The following is a 21,122-nucleotide window of genomic DNA, read 5'->3' on the forward strand; positions in this document are numbered from 1 at the left end:
GGGAAGGAGGTCTGGGGTGGAGAGAGGGGGAGGAGAAGCAAGATCCATGGGGTGCGGTGTGCATACCTTCTGGTTCCCAGGGCTGAGTGGAATTATTATGTATGCAAACAAATACTAATAAGAAGGAAATTTTTAAAATGCAAGGCATCCAGAGCTGTCGAGAAATCCTTACGTAGAACCATCTTCTTATGCAGAAGGGGCCCACACTGGGACCCAAGCAATCTGAGAAATCCTAAGCCTCAATCTTTGTATGGAGCCTTTTGGGGACAGAATTCATCGCAGACTAGAAAGAGCCTGACATAGGCTGTAAAGAGCGCCACCTGCTGGCGGGCAGGCTGCAGCGGTGTTGGGGGCTCACTTGCAATTGAGCAGCCTTCAATCATGGCGGTGCCCGCTGGGAGACCCATGGTTCTGGAATGGTCATCTGCATGTCCATCGTTTACTCCTGGACCATGTGAGAGTTCCCCTTCCTTTGCAGGCTTCTTTTGGGATAGCTCAGCCCGTTCCCTTTATCACAGTTCAGTGAAGCCTGCTTGGTGCCCTACTCTAGTTCTCTGCTATCTGTGTCCAAAGCAGACTCGTTTTATTGGTCTAATCAATGTGTTCAGTAGCTGTTCTCTTGAGTCTTCCCTCATAGGCTGTGTGCTGAAGTCATTAGGGATGATGTTAAGTTATTCTTTTTTTTTTAAATTTTTTAAAAATTTATTTAAGGAGAAAAAAAAAACAGAGAAAGGGTACAAGTTATACAGATTTACAGAAAAAAATAAACAGTAGGAAATCCCTAGTTAGTGGATTACATATTGTCATCTTAAAAATAATTGTTCAAGTCACAAAATTATAACATGTAAAGTGGACAGTCCAACAGTGAGACTGCAAACAGTTCTGTTCAATGATCCAATAAAACTCAGTGATATCATTTTCTATCTTATACACTTAAATATGCATACAGTTATATAGTTTAGAGCACTTTCTTTTCCTCTCTTTTGTACAATGACTATTACACATTTTGGGTTTTATTGCTCGCACGGTTCTTATTACTTTTTTGGAAGAGAGTAAAACCAAATGTGACATAACAGAACAGTCAGTCAAATCAAAAGGGTGGACATAATAGATAATGTAAGAACATAATACAAGGTGATCAACAATGGTTACCATAATGCCTCCCGCTATCTCTAATAGAATTGCCTATATCATCAGTTATAATAAAATTGAACAAAACAGTAAAGAACAAAACTGACAAACCAAAACATTGGAGACATTATAGGTCTTCAAAAGTAGATAAAAGTCATCGAGAATGGGCGTCATAATGAATCTCACTATCTTCACAGCTGTTGCCTAAACTTTTGAATCTGGTACTATCAAGCAAAACAGAATAGGGGGACATCAGTAAAAAACAAGATGGTGAGAGTAATACAGGGCTTTAAATCAAGATAATGGAAAGGCAAAGTGGGTTACTATAATATATCCTGCTATTTTTATTTATTTTTCCCTTAATTAAAAGGATGAAAATAAAAAAGTAAATAATGGAGTGGAGATTGAGATAAAAGAGGGCATAACACTGAAACAGTGCAGATCGAAACATAACCATTTAAGCAGAATAGTGTTTCACCACAAGATAATCCTGACATAAAAGTAGTTACCATATTATCTCTTTCCTTGAAATTCTTGAGTACAACTTCGCATACTGTAGCATCAAATATATCAAAACAATGTAAAACCATTTAAGAGAATGACAGCATTACAGGATATGTAGAATCAACTAATAGAAAATGAACAATGGTTTCTGTATAATCTCCTTGTCTTTAAAAGTTTTTGCCTATACTATCGTACATAAAAAAATCCAATAAGATACAACCTGTTTAGATCAATGGAGACAGAAGAACAAAAGCTTGATGAGACTTCAAAACAAGATGATACTAAATCAGTATTACCTATTAAGATGTCATTTTCTCCAAAATAGCTGTTCGTATCATCCAATCTTCTCTGCCTCATTTCTGTTGAGCTCTTTTTCTGTCATTAGTTGTCAGTTTGTCTTCTTCATTTTGTTCTCTGCTCCATTCATTGTGGTCTCCCCGCCACTATTTCTGGATTCTTTGTATTTTTCTTTTTTAGAATATCCTGCAGTACTCTCTGTAGAGTTGAATTGTTGGTTGCATATTCCCCCAGTTCTCTTTATCCTGGAAGCACCTTGTTTTTCCATCAATTTCCAGGGACAATTGTGCAGGATATATCAATCTTGGCTGGAGATTATTATCTTTCAAAGCTTGAATTATTTCTCCCCACGCTCTTCGTGATTTGATGGTTTGTGCAGAGAAATCTGCTGTAATTCTGATGGGTGTTCCCTTGTAAGTGGTCTGTTTCTTGTCTCTGACAGCTTTTAGTATTCTGTTCTTATATTGAATTTCTGGAATTTTTATTATTATATGCCTGGGTGTTGCTCTGTTTGGGTTGTAGGTGGCTGGGGTCCTGTATGCCTCATACATCTGAGTATCTTTACCTTTTGCTAAATTAGGAAAAATCTCCTGGATTATTTCTGTGAATAGCTTTTGTAGTCCATTTGTTTGTGTCCCTACTTCTTCTTTTATGTTCTTAATTCTTAAGTTATGGATCCTCTTATCATCTTCTAGTCTTTGTATTATTGCTGTTTGTTTCTTTGTTACTTTTAAGAAGTTTTTCATTTCATTCTCCCATATTACAAATCTGCCCTCCAGTTCAGATAGTCTGTCCTTAGTTTCTTTCAAGCTGTTATGCCAGTTTTCGATAGAGTTTTTAGTTTCCTGGTAGTCCCTTTGAACCTGCTTCACGTATTCTATGCTTTCTCTATTTTCTCCATCTAACAATTCTCCCCTCTTTTTCTGTTCTTCCATTCCACCATCTGTTTTTTCTTGGGTGGTGCTTAGCATTTCTCTAACTATTCTGCTTACTTCTAGCTTCAGGTCATTAATAACTTCATTCCTGAACTGATCTATGAGGCTCTCTAGATGGTGCTTTATGTCTATTGGTGCGGTGTCCGCTATTGCCTGTTTCTCAGGATTGGGGGCCGAGGAGCCTTTCTTGTTGCTGCCTCTTCCCATATTCTTTGTTCCTTTTATATGCAAGTGTATATAGGAGGCCCAGCTCCCCTCCCTGTCAGCCACAGCCTGATCGAATTGCACCGGCTAGGTGTTCCCGCCCACCGCAGCACACCAGGAAGTTGCAAACCAGGCAGCCTACGTGGGGCCCGCCTCTCCATGCCACCCTCAGGCTCTGGGATCTGGGTTGGGCTAGCCTACTGGGTCTCAGCCAGCAGCGTCACGTAGGCTAGGCACTTCTCACTAATCCCGCTTGAGAGGGGATACGTGGCTGAAGCTGCAACACCCCGCTCCCGCAAGTCTGCCCAGTCCCAGAATGTCCTCTGTTGGAGTCTCCCAAACTGTGGGAAGAGTGTCAGTTTCTCTCACTCACCTCACCGCAAGTCAATCCACGGCTCCCTGCCTGTCCTGTTTTCAACTCTGTTCGCCGATTCCGGTTCTCAGGTCTCTCTCCCTGCCGAGCCGATGTAGACGCAGCCGCCGCATGGCGGGAAACCCAAATCGCGGCTTCCAATGGCGCGGGCTCCAGCCTCCACACTGAGGCCCCTCTGTTCCTGTTCTAGCACCAGGACTGCATTCCAAGTTGGTTTGTCTCAGCCCAGTTCGTTCCTGGGTCAGCAGAGCATATCTCCACTTGTTATGACTCCTTACTCCGCACCATTCCTGATTACTAAGCCAAGTCTTTCAAAGAGCCTCCGTAGCTGCTGCTATCTGTCCGCCATGTTCTCCCGGAAGTCGATGTTAAGTTATTCTTAAATAACTGTACACCTGCCATCTCGAGTTCTATATCAGTATTCCCTCTCTTGCAGATATTTAAGCAGAAGTCCAAAACAGACCAGTAAGAAGAAGTTACCTTTACTGTAAAGTTAATCTTACTCACTGAGCTTCTTTGAGCTCTCTATTTATTTTAGGACAGATCGGTTCTTCTTTTTTTGAGGGAGTTCCTCTCCCTCAACAATCCTGTGCTGGTTGGGTGTCTTAGCAGGAGCTGTTCCAGCAGTGCTGGGTTTGACCTTAGGAGCCTCTCTTCATGAGGTCTGAGTAGCACGGGTGCTGCTCACAGTGACCCCGCAGGTCATGGACTGGGAAAGGTTTCTTAGCCAATCGATTGGCAGTACCAAGGGCAGTAGGGTGGTTTCACATATTTCCCTTCCTAGGCTTTCACCGTGATTTCTGCCTTTGCTTGTGGTTCTGCCCAGCACGGCTTATACGTAAAGCTGACTGTGCATTCTGCTCAGTGGAGCATGGCCAGCTCAGGGGATGCTGTCCACTCGTTGTGGCCTCCTGGTCGGGAGGGCAGGGAAGATGGGGGGGGGTGCTGTGTCTCATGGCCCTGTGCTCCCCGGCTTGCAGCAACGTGTACCTGGAGATGCGGGCCTTCTCACACAACCTATGGCAGTTCAACCGCTACCGCTACACCATGACCTACCACAAGAAGCCCCTGCTGCCGCCGCCGCTCATCCTGCTCAGCCACCTGGGCCTGCTGCTCCGCAGGCTGTGCCGCCGCCGGGCCCCGAGGGACCGTGACGCGGGCGACCTTGGGCTGAGTGAGTGCCGTGGGGGCTGGGCAGAGGGGAGGCGACACTCCCGGCTGCCTGCTCGGGATGCACCCTGGGCCAGGATGGAACTGAACCTGCCCAGGGACGTGCAAAGGCTTGAGTTCCTTTGCTGAACCCCACAGGAGCTCACACCAGCTGTTCCCGGGGCCAGGTCCTTGCTGCGTGGAGCTGAACAGGGGACGCGGCAGGGCATGCAAGGCCCAGGCCATGGGTTCTATTGGGTCTCAGGGCCTCCGCAGCTCCTGTCGGGGTAGGCTGTCTACTAAAAGCCTCAAATTCACAGGGCAATCATAAGCCTTCAAGGGTTCTTTGATTTGTGGAACAGGCAGGTTTCTGAAAGACACGTTTCTTCTTTTCATCTCAGGGTGCAGAAAAATGAAAATGTGGCTTCTCCTTTTGTTTCTTTTTAAAAAAGTCTACGTATTTTGACATTTTCCCAATGTGTTTTGTCTGGCCAAAGCTTTCTAGTTTTTTTTTTCTTCTGCAACAAAGCTTTCTAGTTTTTTTTTTTTCTTGCAACACTGGGGCTCAGACCCAGGCTGTTGAGCGCACTGTGAGCGCACTGTCTGAGAGCCGCTGTCCAGTCACTGTCAGCCAGGCCTCCGTGGTGTGATTTGACCACTGTGCCTGTCACTGGAAGGACACAGCGCCCCTTGAGCTTTCTCAGGACCCCTGTGGTTCCTGTCACAGTCCTGTAGTCGGGCCCAGACCCATCAGCAGGTGACCTTGCCTGCACACCCGGGAAGGGGTGACATAAGATCACAACCCTTTACTCAAATTCTCAGATCCGAAATACCGCTGAAGTCTGACTGCCTGTTTTCTTCATGAGCAAAGAAAGGTTCACTTGGCCGGAGGGCCCAGAAGAAAGAGCTTATGTAAAGACTTTCACCTTGTTACTTCTGATAGAGTCATTGATTCTGCCACCCTGGCCTGAACAATAGTTTACTTTATTTCATACATACTGTATTACTTTTCTAAAATTAGAATATTTCTGTCCTGAAGTAGCCCTGACTCCACTGGTTTCTGTAAGGGCAGACGGGTTGTTCGAATACTCCGGGGGTGTGTAAGGCCCAGGTCACCCTTCACGTGCAGTCTGCAATTGAGCATAGAACACCTGGGTGGGTAGTTGGTCCTGTGACCTGCTCTGCCCCGCTTAGGTTTTATAAGGAAGCTGAGCAAAATCAAAGTCCCCTTGAAGGCTTATGATTGCCCTGTGAATTTGAGGCTTTTAGTAGAGAGCCTACCCCGACAGGAGCTGTGGAGACCCTGAGACCCAATAGAAGAGCAGCAGTCACTTAGGAGAACCTGGAATCCTCCAGAATTTACTCGGATTTCCTAGTGCTATACGAAAGACACTTTACTGGGATCGTCCGTAACCAGGCTTCTGGGATGGTCCCATGCAAAACTCACGTTTAAGGACATTTTCTGGGCCTTTGCGTTAGAGGCCTTTACTGGCAGAGCAGCAGCGCCACCTGGCGGAACGTCTCAGAAACACCACCTACTGCAGGCACCTCCCGCAGACGCTCCTGGGCCATTGTAGTTTCCTGCTAAAGGAGATTCTTTGGTGCTAGCAGACTTGGAGCTGGGTGCGGGTGAGACAGACTGAATTTTTCAATGTCTGAAAAACTCCTCCACGTCATGTAAAGCAGAAAACGTTGTGTGCTTGAGTTATGAACTCAAGCCAGATACTACTTTCTTCATGCTGCAATTTTTCAACTGAAAATTAATATTCATTGTCCCTCACTTTACTGGGAGATAATGAAACATTTGCACTTTTAATAAATGCTATAGAAATGTGTCATTATTTTCCTCATAATTTAAGTGAAACTATCTATGAAAGAGAGCTTTGCCATTTTATCCTTTTAGCAACCTCATTTTATATTTTTATATTTTCCAAGTATTAGAAACTGGCTTGAAATATGGTGCATTTCCCTCTTAGAGAAGAGAGAGCCATGGTGCTAGCCTGAATGCTGAGGTTTGAGGAAAAATTGCAAGAGCTTCACAATATCACAGAATGCTGTATCTTTCAGTTATATCAGAGGAGGTATACAGCCTTGCTTGGTCATTGGCTGGGGATATTAATATCTTTTTTCCATGGAAGGGTGTTGTATATATGAGCTCAGGGTAACAAGGTAAAACTTCCTTATACTTACTGAGTTAATTTCAATAGAGTTTGCCTTCTTCTAGCATTGATTTTTACCTATAGGTCACTTATTGTCATTTTAATGGCTAGAGCAGTTAACAGAGAAAAACAATCAGATTCTCTCCCCATTTACATGTAAGTATGAATTTTTCATGTCTGAAAATATGAATTGTTCATGTCTGAAAACATTCTGATCTATGAAAATATGAGAGAGAAAATATCTGTTCTCTGTATGAATCCTTTTCAAGGAACAAGTAGGAGAGACCCAGCCTGGTGTTTCTAGCTGTTCTGTACATTGCTTCTGCAGGGATGTAATGTCGTGAGCTAAAGTTTATAATTTTTAATACAGGTGGGAGAAAATCTCCTTGTACCCTGTCTTACTGGGCTCATGTGCTGTGCCAGAATACCTGAGGCTGGGGACTTTATTAAAATAAAAGGTTACAGTTGACCTTTAACACCAAATGTTTGAACTTTGAGGATCCCTCAGGTGTGAGGCAGCTCCTTAAGCAGCAGCTCGCCAAGAAGTCCGCCAGGTCCTTCAGGCCTCGAGCAAGGAATTGGACGAGATAAGCCAAAAGTGGTGTCAAAAGTTTTATTTGGAAAGTGAGGGGTGAAGGGGTAAGGGAGAAACTGGCTCTGCAGAGCAAACGGTCTGAACAAAAGAAAAATGAATAAAAAGCAAAAAGTACAGCTTGTGTCCGGCAGACACAGGACGTGCTACCGTGAGTGGTCAAGAGCACTGGGCTTCCCTGGCTTCCGTGTGTCCTTATATACCGTCCACATCTCGTGAAAGCTCGCGAGAAGTTCCACATCCGGGCTCCCAGGAGTTATTTGGCGCTGCTCAGGGATCTTGTCCCCTTTATTTCTCCAGACAGGTGTGCCGGCCCTATCTCCGGTATCACATCTGTATGCAGAATCTTTCGCGATGCTTCTTCTAATTGCTTCATAATACAGCAGACAGTGTGGGTGGGGCACACATGGTAAAGCAGGGTGGTGACCTAGTGAGACAGGAAGCCAGAGGGCAGGAGGGCTGGGGTCCTCCAGTGTGGCCCTGTGGGAGCTGCGTCAGTCCCGTCTGTGGGTGGCATCCCGGGATCTAAAGGCCTCAGCACGGTGTCTCACCACCCTGGAACCAGGCTTCCAGCCCGTGAACCTTTTGGGGAAATACTCAAAGCATATCTGGTCCATAGATTGCTATTAAGGACAGAGACAAAAAAAGAAGCAAAAACGAAAACACCGATTCTTCATATGTGTGTGTGACTTATTTCCACAGAACTGTACCTGAGTACAGAGGATCTGAAAAAGCTTCACGATTTTGAAGAGCAGTGTGTGGAAAAATACTTCCATGAGAAAATGGAGCACCAGAATTGCAGTTTTGAGGAACGAATCCGCATGACGTCCGACAGGTAAAAATCTCCCAACTGCTGCTGACGTCTCTACTCCAGAACGTCTACAAGAGTAGAAAGCTCCACTGGGGAAACACAGAAGCTTGAGGCTGCCACAGTGAAGCATTTATTAGCAAGTGTGCTTCGTGTGGTCGGGCATATTGAACGAGAACCTGTCATGCTGTGGGCATTGTTGTTGGGCCTGGGCCTAGAGGTGGATCTAGGAGAGCTCCTCTGGTGGGAATCACCTTCCAGTGCATGCATGCGGGGCTGGACAGGGAGATGAAGGAGGTGGACAATACAAAATAAGGAAACACATAATTTAGTACTGGTGAGTGAGCTGTGAGAGAAAGGGATATGTTTGGGAGGTTGGGAAATGGTGCTGTGGGAGCTCAGGTTTGGGAGTTGGGTTGAAAGAGCTGGAGAGGAAAGTCTGGAGAGAAATAAAGGACTGCAGGAGGGCAGCAGTGAGGTCCTCGAGGAGGGGGTGGGGCCGGCAGGCTTCTGCCTGGGCGAGTCCATCATGTCAACTCCTGTGCCAAAAGCACAGTAAATCTGTGTGGTTGTGAAAATGACACACCGACAAGGGAGAAGCTGCAGATCAAAAAGGAAGAGGTGATTTGCAAAGAGAAATCTCTGGGCAGCCAGGGTGACCCAGGGCCTGGGCTTTTCCCACAGGAAAAGGACCAGAGGTGAGGGAGTGGGCCGTGGGCAGGAGGGTGCAGCTAGGGCACATCCGGGCTCTGGGCGCACAGCTGGGGGCCAAGCACAGCCTGGGGAGGTGCCTGCCCGAGGGGTGAGGGTGGGGAGGCCGTGTGAGGAAAGGGCTGATGTGCTGGAGAAGGGGTGAGTGAGGGGGCCCCGGGAGCAGAGCTGCTGTGAGCACGACTGATTGTCGCACCAGGCTCTGTTTAGAGAGGGAGGATGGAGTTATATGCATTTATTAAGCACAGAATTGTTCTTGGAAGTAGAAGCAGACTCTCAGAAGCTAACTGTGCGCCTTCATACCAGGTGTACACAAGAGTGACTATAAATCGTTAAATTCAGCTGTGCATCTTCTATCTCAAATGTCCAGATATTACCAGGTCTATTGCTAGGTCTGTGCTAACCCTTCCAGATGACTCTCTGTAAAGGTGACTCACGTTAGAGACTTCCTCAATGGCTCGCCCAGGCATAAGTCAGAGTTGGGGGTCCTCTACGACTTGGCTGATGTATTTCTGTAATAATGGAATATGTAGCAGGTTGAATTGTAGGTCATATTTAATACTGAGGAAAAGGTGAACATTAGGTTATTCATGAATCCACAAAGCTGTATGTAATCCAAATACCATCTTTTGCTCTCTGAGCTTCCCTTTCCTTCTTCCACACTGTCCTAGTCTCTCCCCCATTGCCAAGACACAACAACCGGGACTCACAGCTTCCAGGAGCAGAGATTCATTTTGGTTCACAGTTTCAGAAGTTTCAGCCCATGGTTGCTGGCTCAGCTGCAGGAATGATGGAAGGGCCCGGGCAGAGGAGGGATGCTCATGTCATAGCCAACAGGAAGCAGGGGAGCCTGGAGGACCGGTGGGGGGGGGGGCAGGGCCGGGGAGGTGCACCCTTCCAGGTCAGCCCCCCATGACCTACCTCCTCCGACCAGACTCCACTCCCAGCAGCACATTCCGCTTCAAAGTCCCCAGGATCCAGTGAGTTCTTGACCTAAACCATAACACTGTCCTGCCTCCTTGCAGCTGTGTGCATCCAGCCCTAGAGGCCAACCTGGTTCTCAGGTTTGTCCAATGTGTACCCCAATGTAGGAGTTTATAGAGTTGGGACAGAGTTCTTCTCTGCCACATACTAGCTGCATGTTCTTGGGAATGTACTTAGTGAGCCTCTTTGCACCTGGGTTTTTTTTTAAAATCCGTAAAAGAGGCAGGCAAATAGATGCACTTCTTCAGAGTACCTGGAGGATTAAATGAGTTAATGTAGATGGATTTGTAGCAAAGTGCTCTGAATAGTAAAGGTGCAAGAAAGCTTAACTGTTTGATGTGCAAGCAGATTGTAAAAATGTCAGGATAATTTCTTTAAAAATGTAAATCCCTTGTTGTACTCCCTAAAGAAAGGCCCTTGAGACAAAAAATGGGGCAAGACAACATCTTTTTAAAAGAAGCGCTTTTATTTTAGCTGGCCCAGTGACACAGTGCAGATGGAATTTGCAAAGCTGTGTGACTGAGTTAGAATTTTGACTGATTTTTATAGTTCATTTATGATTAGCTAATTGATCATTAAGTACATAGCGATGAGAAACAGAAACAAGGTGGGCCTTTCTTCCCCTTTGCTTGAGGTCAGAGACATTTCACAGTGGGTGGTTAGCCAATTCATAGGCCTTGGTCTGCCAATTCCAGGAACATTTGTCTCTCATAAAGGGAACAATGGTTAACACAGCATCATTTGACTCTTACAAGGGGAACAAAAGTTGACACAGCAAACAGGTTACTTGGGTGGGGGGAATGACGCATACAGAACAGCATGATGACGTGGTCAGTTAATCTATAACTGTGTGGTTGGTGCTTGATTACTAGGGCAATAAGCATAGAGCATGGCACCCTCTAGGAAGGGAGGTGCATGCCTGTAATCCTAGCACTAGGGAGGCTGAGGCAGGAGGATTGCCGTGAGTTCAAGGCCAAGCCTGGGCTACATAAGGAAGTTTAAGGCCATCCTTCACTATGTAGTGAGACTATCACAAAAAGCAAACAAAACCTCAAAAAACAAAAAATTTAAATTCCTTTCCAAACTTTAAGAAAAGGAGAAGAAATGGATCACATAAGGTCTACACCTCCCAAAATTATAGAGTCACTTACTTTAAAGCTAAGGAAGGATTTGAGGTGCCCAACTGTCTACGGATAGACTCGCCATCTCCTTTAGTTACAGTGTGAGAGAAAAGACAGGGGGACCGGGGAGTCTACCTTGGAGAATGGGACCGAGGGTGGATGAGTCCCACTGTGTGGCTGAGGTCTTGTGTGGGATTGAATGAGTGGGGTGGACTGGAAAGCTTAGCTGGTGAGGTGCGTCAGGGATTGGATGCAACTGAGATGGAGGATGGGGTCCAGGATGCTCTAGGGTCTGGAGTAGGGGTAACTTGGAAAAACACCTTCAAGATACAGAGTACAGTGCAGCAAAGGTGCGCAGGAAGAGCAGTGACTTTTATATTTATTGAGCTTGAGATTCCTTTGGGACAGTTAGCTAGAGAAGTCCAGGAAGCTTTGAATGTATGGATCGGAAGCCCTGGGTCAGCTTGGAAATGGACAAGGAGATCACCTACTTCTGGGGAGAGTCACTTGTGAGAATCATCTGTTTACACTAGGAATAAAGGTATCTGTTATGGTTTGTGTCTGGATGTCCCCCAAAGCTTCTTGTGGTCATGGAGTGCAGTTTGTTTTAGTGGTGACTGAATCTAGAGTGTGTGATTCGTCTGTTGCCTAGTGCTGGGATTAGGGGTGTGAGTGTTTTACTTGCCCTAGGGCGGGTAGCCTGCATTCATTATAAGGGAGGGAAAGAGGCTTGCTCTCTGCTCCTCCTCTGTTGGTCGCTTTTGCTGTCTTCTGCTGCCTTGGTGCCAGCAGATTATGGACTGAAACTTCTACAAACAGTGGGCTAAGTAAACCTTTCCTTCCTTAACTTTGGGCGTGAGGTATTTTGTCTCAGCAATGAGAGAAAAGTAACTAAGTATCACAGAAGAATAAAGTAGAACGGGACATCTCAGGGGCTGAGGTTGCACCCCTAGTGGTGCCAATACCTGGAAAGCGGGCAGGGCCAGAGGAGCTCTTAGAAGAGACTAAAAAGCTTTGACTGGAGAAGTACAGTGTAAGGAGAACTAGGAGAAAGTATGTCACACGCCAAGGAATGTAGAGTGAGCACAGGAGAAGCAGGCGCTTACAAACAAGTGACTCAGTGGTGATGATAATAAAACCCAGAGGACATTAATCATCACATGTCATTGCATTTTGCTTGCGTTCTTTCTTTGGGCTTTCAGGAGCAGATGAGACGTTACATGAGTATGTAGCTCCCAAGAACACTTCCAAGGAGTTTTTATTTTAGCAGTGGTAGTCTAATTTAACTTCAAGAGGTCCTCCATTTCTCCTCTTGATAGAGTTGTTTACATGACTGGTTTTCCAGTCACCCATGGTGAGGCCTCTGCTGGGCGCTTGTACTGAGGTGTGGATGAAGGGAGGGGGCGTTTCGTGGGGTAACTGAACCGCAGTTTGGGAAGGGGCGAAGGGACTGGGTGGTCACCTGCAGGTGTGCCTGCTCAGAGAAGACACCGCCTTTGGCTGTCTAGAACTGAACGAGTCCTAAGAGCAGATGAAGAGGGTGCGCTGAAGCTGCTTGTGGCCCTGCACCCCTTAAACAGAAGCTGTTTCTTTTACTTTAGGAGGAAGAGTTTAATTTGGTTCACACAGCTTCTGTTTTGACCTCAGCTGTGTAACCAGCTTTCTTCTCTGCATTTTGTGGAGTAAGGTGCTTTTAGGAATTAAAACAAACAAACAAATGAAACAAAACCAACAAACATATATGGCACATTTGGGAAATGCCATGGTTTCCAAAAAGCCTAAAACTGTTCACCTAGTTTGTACTGTGACTCAAGCATAGAGAGCTATCAATTGGATGGATCCCATCATTACTGGACTCCAGATCCTTCTTGAGGAGCCTCTGATAACAGCTCCCTGTATGGGATGTCTTGACGTAGCTCATGTGGTGTTTTTTGGGACTCTGGGACACCCAAAGAGCCTTGGGCAGGTCCCAGGTGTGCTGCGAGGGTTAGACGGGGTGGAGTGCTGGGTGCAATCGACAGTGGACTCGGACCATCAGGGTTTCATTCCCTGCCATGTGTCCATGTGACCAGCCTCTGTTCTGTTCAGGGGACAATAGTCATGTCTGCCTTCTAGAGCTGCGGTGTTAGAATAGCATGTGATGAACTCTGCAAGAGGCTGCACCTGTAGTGAGCGCTCCGTGGGTACTGCGTCTATCACGAGGATTACAGTTACACTCGCCGTTGGCTCACCTTGTCCAGAGCCCACCACAAGACAGGGATTGGACTCATCTTTCCTGCACACGCCAGACTTTACACAGAGCAATCTAAAACACTAAGGATTTTCTTTACGTGTCAGAGTGACTGACAGCTTGGATTAAGTTAGTGCAGCTGGTCTATATAAATAGAGTAGGCTTCCCAGGACACCGTGCTTTAGCAAGTAAGTGTGTATAAAAGCAAGCAGGCCTGATGCGGGCTGACCAGGCCATTTGTCTCCCAGGTCTCTATCACGGTGCCTTCACCTGTTTCTCTGAGTCTGCGCTGCTTGCTATTGTATCCCTCAGCTAATAGGGCTTAATGAGTCTCCATTACCTCGGCTCAGCTTGGGCTGTTTTGAATTAGATGAAACAGCACGCTGAGTGGAAAGGCTCCCATTAACGTGTTTGGAAGGGAATACACAAGTATTTGCAGGTGCTAGAAGGTCAGGAAGTATTTATTCAGCTGCTGTGGAGTTATAGATGGTGAATTCTATAGCAAAAACAAGAGAGAAGGGGCTGGGGATTTAGCTCAGCGGCATAAGCGCCTGCCTTGCAAGCAGGCAGTCGTGAGTTCGATCCCTGGTACTGATAAAAAGGAAAAAGACCAAAAAAAAAAAAAAAAACCAAAAAAACAAAAAACCAAAAAACCCACAAAACAACAAGAGAGAGAAGGTTCTGCCCGTATAAACTGTAATAAAGGTGGTAAATGGTCCCCGGTTTGTTCCTTCCAAGTAGAGGGAGGTCCTTCAGAGCCCACGCCTTGAGACCGTTCCAGAGCAGGAAGTCCTGTCTGCTTTAGGACAGCTCCCTGCAGCGGGCGGTGGGGTTGAGTGGTGTGACCTCGCCTCTCCTCGCCCCCCCCCCCCATGAGGTGGGTCATGTGTCACAGTTGCAGGGGGTGATGTCAGCCGGGCCACCGTTGGTCAGATTTTCTGCCTTGCTGTTTTCACTTTCATCTTATCAAAGAGTTCTGTTGTCCAGATAGCAGAACCATACCCACTCTCCACCAAGTACAAGAACAAAACGAAGGTAGAAAATAAAGGAAAAAACCCAGTGTAACAAACCAGAGTTGCTGTGAAAATGTTGGCCTTTTTCCATTTATTTTCTATAATATTCAGTTTAACCTGTGCAATTATGTACTCTTGTTTATTTCTCTCTTGTACATCAAAATACTTTTCTGCAAATAATCAGGTATGTTAAGTTTTACAGTTACTTTACTTATAAAATTCTGTACCAAATTTTAAAAACCTAAGTTGGAGCATAACTGACACTGACAACTCTGTCCTTTCTAAAGGAAACAGCCAAAGAAGGGGCTGGGGATTTAGCTCAGCAGCATAAGCGCCTGCTTTGCAAGCAGGCAGTCATGAGTTCGATCCCTGGTACTGATAAAAAGCAAAAAGACAAAAAAAAAAAAAAAAGCCAAAGAAAATAAATGTCAGCAATGTAAGTAGGATTTTAATGGCTGCATAATATTCTACTTCACTGTAACAAACATGTCTGATTTTGCATAGTGAAATGATAGCCTCTTATGTACATTTTATTTCGGTATTACATTCTTGTTACTACTGAGTTGTTTCTTTTTAAAGTTGCCAGTTTAAAACAAATTTTGCTACAACATAGATAAAGTCTTTATTATCCTGATTTTCATCTCTGACTACCAAATGAAGTTGACTATTTTACTATATTTCCTTATCTCTTCTATTTTATGCTTAGTGAATTATCCTTTCATATCATTTGGAATCTGTGTTCTTTCCTCAGCAACTTGGAAAAGCTTCTTATTAATTAAGGGATGTGAATGCTTTGTCATATTTGTTGAAGTATTAATTTTTAAAAAAATTTATTTAAGTAGAAAAAAGCAAAAAAACAAAAAGGGTACAAGTTGTACAGAATTTCATAACAAATAAACAGTAGGAAATCATTAGTTAATTGCATATTGTCATCTTAGAAATAGTTGTTCAAGTTACAAAATTAAAGCATATAGAGGGGACTTTCAAACAGTGAGACTGCAAACAGTTTTGTTCAATGATCCAACAAAACTCAGTAATATGGTTATCTATCTTATACACTTAAATATATATGCAGTTATATCCTTTAGAGCACTTTCTTTTCCTTTCTTTTGTACAATGACAATTACACATTTTGGGTTTTATTACTCCCACAGTTCTTATTACTTTTTTTTGAAGAAAGTAAAACCAAATGTGACATAACAGGACAGAGTCAGTCAAATCAAAAGGATGGACATAATACATAATATAAAAACAAAATACAAGGTGATCAACAATGGTTACCATAATGCCTCTTATCTTAAAAAGAATTGCCTATATCATCAGTTATAATAAAATTGAACAAAAGAGTAAAGAATAAGACCAATAAAACCAAAACATTGGAGACATTAGAGGACTTCAAAAGAAGATAATAGTCAACCAGAATGGGCATCATAATGAGTCTTACTGTCTTCATAGTTGTTGCCTATACTTTCAAACTCGGTACTATCAAGCATAACAGAATAGAGGAAAATCAGTCAAAACAAGATTGTGAGAGCAATACAGGGTTTCAAATCAAGTAGATAGGAAATCAAAGTGGGTTACTATAATATATCCTGCTATTTTTTATTTATTTTTTCCTTAAAAGGATAAAAATGAAAAAGTAGATAATAAAAAGGAGATTGAGATTAAAAGAGGGCATAACAACAAAACAGTGCAGGTCAAAACATAGCCATTTAAGCAAAATAGTGTTTCACCACAAGATAATCCTGACATAAAAGTGGTTACCATAGTGTCTCTTCCCTTAAAATCTTTGGGTATAACTTTGTATACTGCAGCATCAAACATATCAAGACAATGTAAAACCGTTCAAGAGAATGACAGTATTACAGGGTATTTAGAATCAACTAACAGAAAATGAACAATGGTTTCTGTATAATCTCCTTGTTTATAAAAGTTTTTGTTTATATTATCACATATAATAAAATCCAATAAGATACATGTTAAAGCCGATGGAGACAGAAGAACAAAAGCTTGATGGCACTTCAAAACAAGAGGATATTAAATCAGCACTACCTATTATGATATCTTGTTTTCTCCAAAGTGGCTGTTCCTACCATCCAACCTTCTCTGCCTCATTTCTGTTGAGCTCTTTTTCTGTCATTAGTTGTCAGTTTGTCTTCTTCATTTCGATTTCTGCTCCATTCTTTGTGGCCTCTCTGCCACTGTTTCTGGAATCTTGGTATTTTTCATTTTTAGAATATCCTGCAGTAATCTCTGTAGAGTTGAATTGGTGGTTGCAAATTTCCCTAGTTCCTCTTTATCCTGGAAGCACCTTATTTTTCCATCAATTTCTAGGGACAGTTGTGCAGGATATATCAATCTGGGCTGGAGATTATTATCTTTCAAAGCTTGAATTATTTCCCCCCATGCTCTTTGTGATTTGATGGTTTGTGCTGAGAAGTCTGCTGTAATTTTGATGGGTGTTCCCTTGTAAGTGATCTGTTTCTTTTCTCTGACGGCTTTTAATATTCTGTTCTTATATTGGATTTCTGGAATTTTGATTATTATATGCCTGGATGTAGCTCTGTTTGGGTTGTAGGTGGCTGGCGTTCTGTATGCCTCATACATCTGAGTATCTTTACCTTTTGCTAAATTAGGGAAATTCTCCTGGATTATTTCTGTGAATAGCTTTTGTAGTCCATTTGTTTGTGTCCCTACTTCTTCTTTTATGTTCTTAATTCTTAAGTTATAGATCCTCTTATCATCTTCTAGCCTTTGTCTTATTGCTGTTTGTTTTCTTGTTATTTTTAAGAAGTTTTTCATTTCATGCTCCCATAGTACAAATCTGTCCTCCATTTCTGATAATCTACCCTTAGTTTCTTTCAAGCTGTTATGGCAGCTTTCAATAGAGATTTTAGTTTCCTGGTAATCTCTTTCAACTTGCTTCATGTATTCTGTGTTTTTTCTATGTTCTCTATCAAACAATTCTCCCCTTTTTTTCTGTTCTTCCGTTCTACCATCTGTTTTTTCTTGGGTGGTGCTTAGCATTTCTCTAACTATTCTACTTATTTCTTGCTTTATTTCATTAAATACTTCATTTTTGAACTCGTCTATGAGGCTCTGGAGATACCGCTTTATGTCTATAGGTGCCGTGTCTGATATTGCATGTTTTCTGTCTTTATTCTCTTTTGCATTTACCTTTCCTGGATTAGTGTTCTCAGGATTGGGGACTGAGGAGCCTTTCTTGTTGCTCCCTTTTCCCATACTTTTTGTTCCTTCCATACAAGCATATGTAGGAAGCCCAGTTTTTTTTTTTTTTTTCTTTTTGTCTGTTACAGGGTGTTTGAATCCGCCGGCTAGGTGTTTCCACGCACTGCAGTGTACTAGGGAGACACAGACCTGGGCAGCCTCTGCTGGGCCCATCCCTCCAGATCAGCCTACTGAAGGCATCACTGCTAGGGTGCACCGCCAGGCACAGGGACCTGATTTGGGCTAGCCTACTGGATCTTAGTCCGAGGTGTCACCAGGCCAAGCGCTCCCCACCAATCCCGCTTGAGAGGGGAATATGTGACTAAAGTCACTGCAGGGCCCTGTTCCAGCTAGTCTGCCCATTCCCAGAATGTCCTCTGTTGGAGCCTCCTAGTCTATGAAAGGGTCCCCATTTCTCTCACTCACCGCAGGTCGATGCAAGGCTCCCTGCCAGTCCCGCTCTCAATGTCGTTTGGTTCCCGCTCTCAGAGCTTTTGCACGTGTGTTTCCCTGCGGTGCCAATTGGGACGCAGTAGTGGCAGCAGGAAATTCAAATCACGGCTTCCAGTGGCATGGCATCCAGCTTCCGTGCTGGGATTTTATCTGTTCCTGTTATAGCATCAGGATTGCATTTCCAGTTGGTTTTTCTCAGCTTAATTCGTTCCTGGGTCGGCAGGGTTCATCTCCCCTCGCGTAGGACTCCTCACATGGCAGCGCTCCTGGATTCTAAGCTAGTAATCTCAGAGAGCCTCTGTGTCTGCTGTTACTTGTCCGCCATGTTCTCCCAGAAGTCCAGAACTGAAATTTTCAAAGTATTAATTTTCAATTCATTTTTATTTAAAAAGTTTGTACCATATACGTCTTTTCTATGTAATAAAGTCTGATTTATCTTGTAATTTATTTTGTTGATTGTTAAGTGTACATAACTGTATTAATTTCCTAGGGCTGCCCTAGGAAAGTACCAAAAATGGAGTGTTTTACATCAGAATAAGTGTATTTCTCATATTTTTGGAAGCTAGAAGTCCCCCATCAAGGTGCTGGTGGAACCACATCCACTCTGTTTTTCCTAGGAAAGGGTCCTCCCTTGTTCATTTTTTTGTTTTTGTTTTTGTTGATTCCCTATATTTGGAAAGTTTTCTGCTACTGTTTCTGTAAACAGGTTTTTTATGCCTTTTTTGCTGTCTTCGGATTTTTCACTTATTTCGGTTAATCTTAGCTCAGTCTTCATGTCGTCTAGCACCTGTTATACGCATGTTCTATGTTCCTTGTTTTAGGGTGTCTCTGAATGACTGCTAATAGCAGTCTGATCTCGGTACTCTTATTTTTGCATTGGCTGCTTCTCCTGCCTGCGCTTTCAGTGTAATTTTTAATCTATTTGATTTCTGTTTGGAATCATGTCATGGACTCATTGTTTGCTAACATGATTATTTATGTTTTGTATTGCTTGTTTAGCTCGACTATCTTTTTATTAGTGTCTTCTATAAACTCTCTGATCATTTTTTGTTACATCTGTTATCTGTTTAATTATATCTCCTGTTTAAGTGTACTCCTGCTGAATATCTTATGGATTTGTTTTTTAATCTCCTTTGTTATTTTTTCAAATAATTCAGCTGTGTGGCTTTTGCTTTTCTCCCCTTCAGTGGCCCATGCATTGGCTTTGGAGGAGGTGGGAGTTTTGGGAGGTGTGTGTGTGTGTGTGTGTGTGGACAGGCTCTCACCATGTGTATAGGCTGGCCTTGAACTCACTAGGGTGGCTCAGGCTGGCATCACCTCGGCAGTGATCCTCAGTCTCCCAAGTGCTGGGATTGCAGGTGTGCACTACCATGCCCGACTTGGGAGACATCATTGCTTTGGTTTGCCTCATTTTTGTTTTGCTTTGCTTTGTGTTGAGGTTTGTGGGTGCTTACAGTCAAAAGACTTTGTTGCTTAGTATGGAGCTCTTTATTAGGTTCTGCTCTTTAGTAATTTACTCTGGGCTTGGCTAACTGTAGTTCTTTGCTTCTGTCCCAAGATCTGACCACCTGCATTGGGGAGGGTGTAGCACAAATGGCCCAGCACCCATTTCTGTGGAAAGGCATTGCAGTATCGTTAATGGCACAAAATCTGATTATTGGCATGCAGAGAAAACCTATTAGAAGCAATGCCTGTGTGACCTTGGCAGTAACAATCAGCAATACAGCATCATCCAAGACAAATGGGAGACTGACAAACCAGATATTGCCAACGTGACTATGCCTGTTGACAGTAACAGTTATAACACATAGTTAACCAACTATGTAAAGATTAGTAGAGCTTAATAGTAGTGCTAATAAACATATATAACATTGGGGGTGGGAATGAAAGAAAATTTTAGAAAACCTACATAATGGGAGACAAGAAAAGCTGAGACAATAGATCCTATGGAGGAGTAGACAGAAATTTATAGAATTAGATGAAGGTAACCAAGAAGGACAAACAAGAAAAAGGAGATAAAATTAAAAAAGGAGAAAAAAAATATGGAGCATAAAAAGATAACATTTACAGGAAAAATTTAAAGGAATAAAGAAAGAAAAAGGAAAAAAGAAAAAGAAATCAGAAAAAAAAGGGAAAAGGAAATTCTTCAAATCCCAATAAACTAGTGAAAAAAAAAAAGAAGGAAAAAAAGTTCAAGCAAAGAAACAGTTCTTTTTCTCTCTCTTTAGTTTTAAGTACATGGTTTCTTAACATTTAAACAGGATCCACAGGTTTGGAATCAGCACATGGTGCTCCTCTGCCTAGTTTTACTGCCTGGGATTAGTGAGTTGCCTGATGCTCCTGAGGCCACTCTCCCTTCACGCCACACTGTGGAGTCTTCCAAGCCGAGGTGTGCCCATGCTCAGTTTGGTAGGTGGAGAACCTGATCAGGTCTCAGAGCTGGGCTTGATGCAGACAGCAGGGCAAAGGTTCAGGTGCTGGCATTTTCACACTCAGTTGCTTCTGCACAAAACACAAGCCTCACCTGGAATCTTCCAGGGAGTGTAGGGCCTGTGTCCCTCTTAGTCTGAGTTTAAACTTCTCAAAGAGTCTCTTTCTACCCTGCTCCCAGCCCTTGACTGTCTCCTGTGGTTCTTTCAGTCAGTCACTGTGGGAGGGCTACCCTGGGAACCCTGAAGTGAAGTTGTTTTTCAGTTGTTCTGAGTCCCAGACTCAAATATCAACCCCTGAAATACCTGATTAAGTGCAGGATGTTGGGCATCACACTAGATTCTTTCAGGCTGTTGCCTACCATATGGAAGGAGTTACACTGACGTAAAACCCTTCACTGCTTTTGCAGTTTATGATCACTGTAGGTTCCTCCTGGGGTCTGGTCCACTGTCTCTCCTGGGAGCGGTCAGTCCTAAGTACTTACCTTGTGCCCCTGGAGGCAGCTTTCTGTAACTGTGAGCCAGAGTGAGCTTTCAGGTTACTTTGTTCTTTTCTCTGCATTGTAGTGTAGTGTTGGCTGCTTCTCTGTGGTTTCTAATTTTCCAGTCGGTTCCTTCCTAATTCCTGTTAGTCTATTTCTTTTTTCTTTTTATCTCCACCAAGTTATTATTTTCCTAGTTGTCTGGATTCTGGATCTTGGGCAGGCTAAATTTTGTTGCTGATACCTACTCTGCTATTTTTTGGTCTTCTGCATGGTTTCTCTTATATGAGAAATTCAAAATATAAATAAAGAGTGAAAT

The 21,122-nt window shown here is 43.6% G+C and overlaps 1 protein-coding gene across 2 annotated transcripts in view; it reads left to right on the plus strand.

Annotated features, from left to right (window-relative positions):
* The window catches only part of Trpm6 (transient receptor potential cation channel subfamily M member 6), a 141,673-nt gene that overhangs the window by 73,655 nt on the left and 46,896 nt on the right, over window positions 1-21,122 (plus strand). For both annotated transcript variants that reach the window (XM_063249709.1, XM_063249708.1), the window contains exons 24-25: window positions 4,425-4,618; window positions 8,047-8,179. In XM_063249709.1, the coding sequence (XP_063105779.1) occupies window positions 4,425-4,618; window positions 8,047-8,179 (327 nt within the window). The remainder of the gene's footprint in view (window positions 1-4,424; window positions 4,619-8,046; window positions 8,180-21,122) is intronic.

Source organism: Cavia porcellus, unplaced genomic scaffold (genome assembly GCF_034190915.1).
Source record: "Cavia porcellus strain 051 isolate PalLab524CR breed Dunkin Hartley unplaced genomic scaffold, mCavPor4.1 scaffold_1, whole genome shotgun sequence".
Lineage (NCBI taxonomy): Eukaryota > Metazoa > Chordata > Mammalia > Rodentia > Caviidae > Cavia > Cavia porcellus.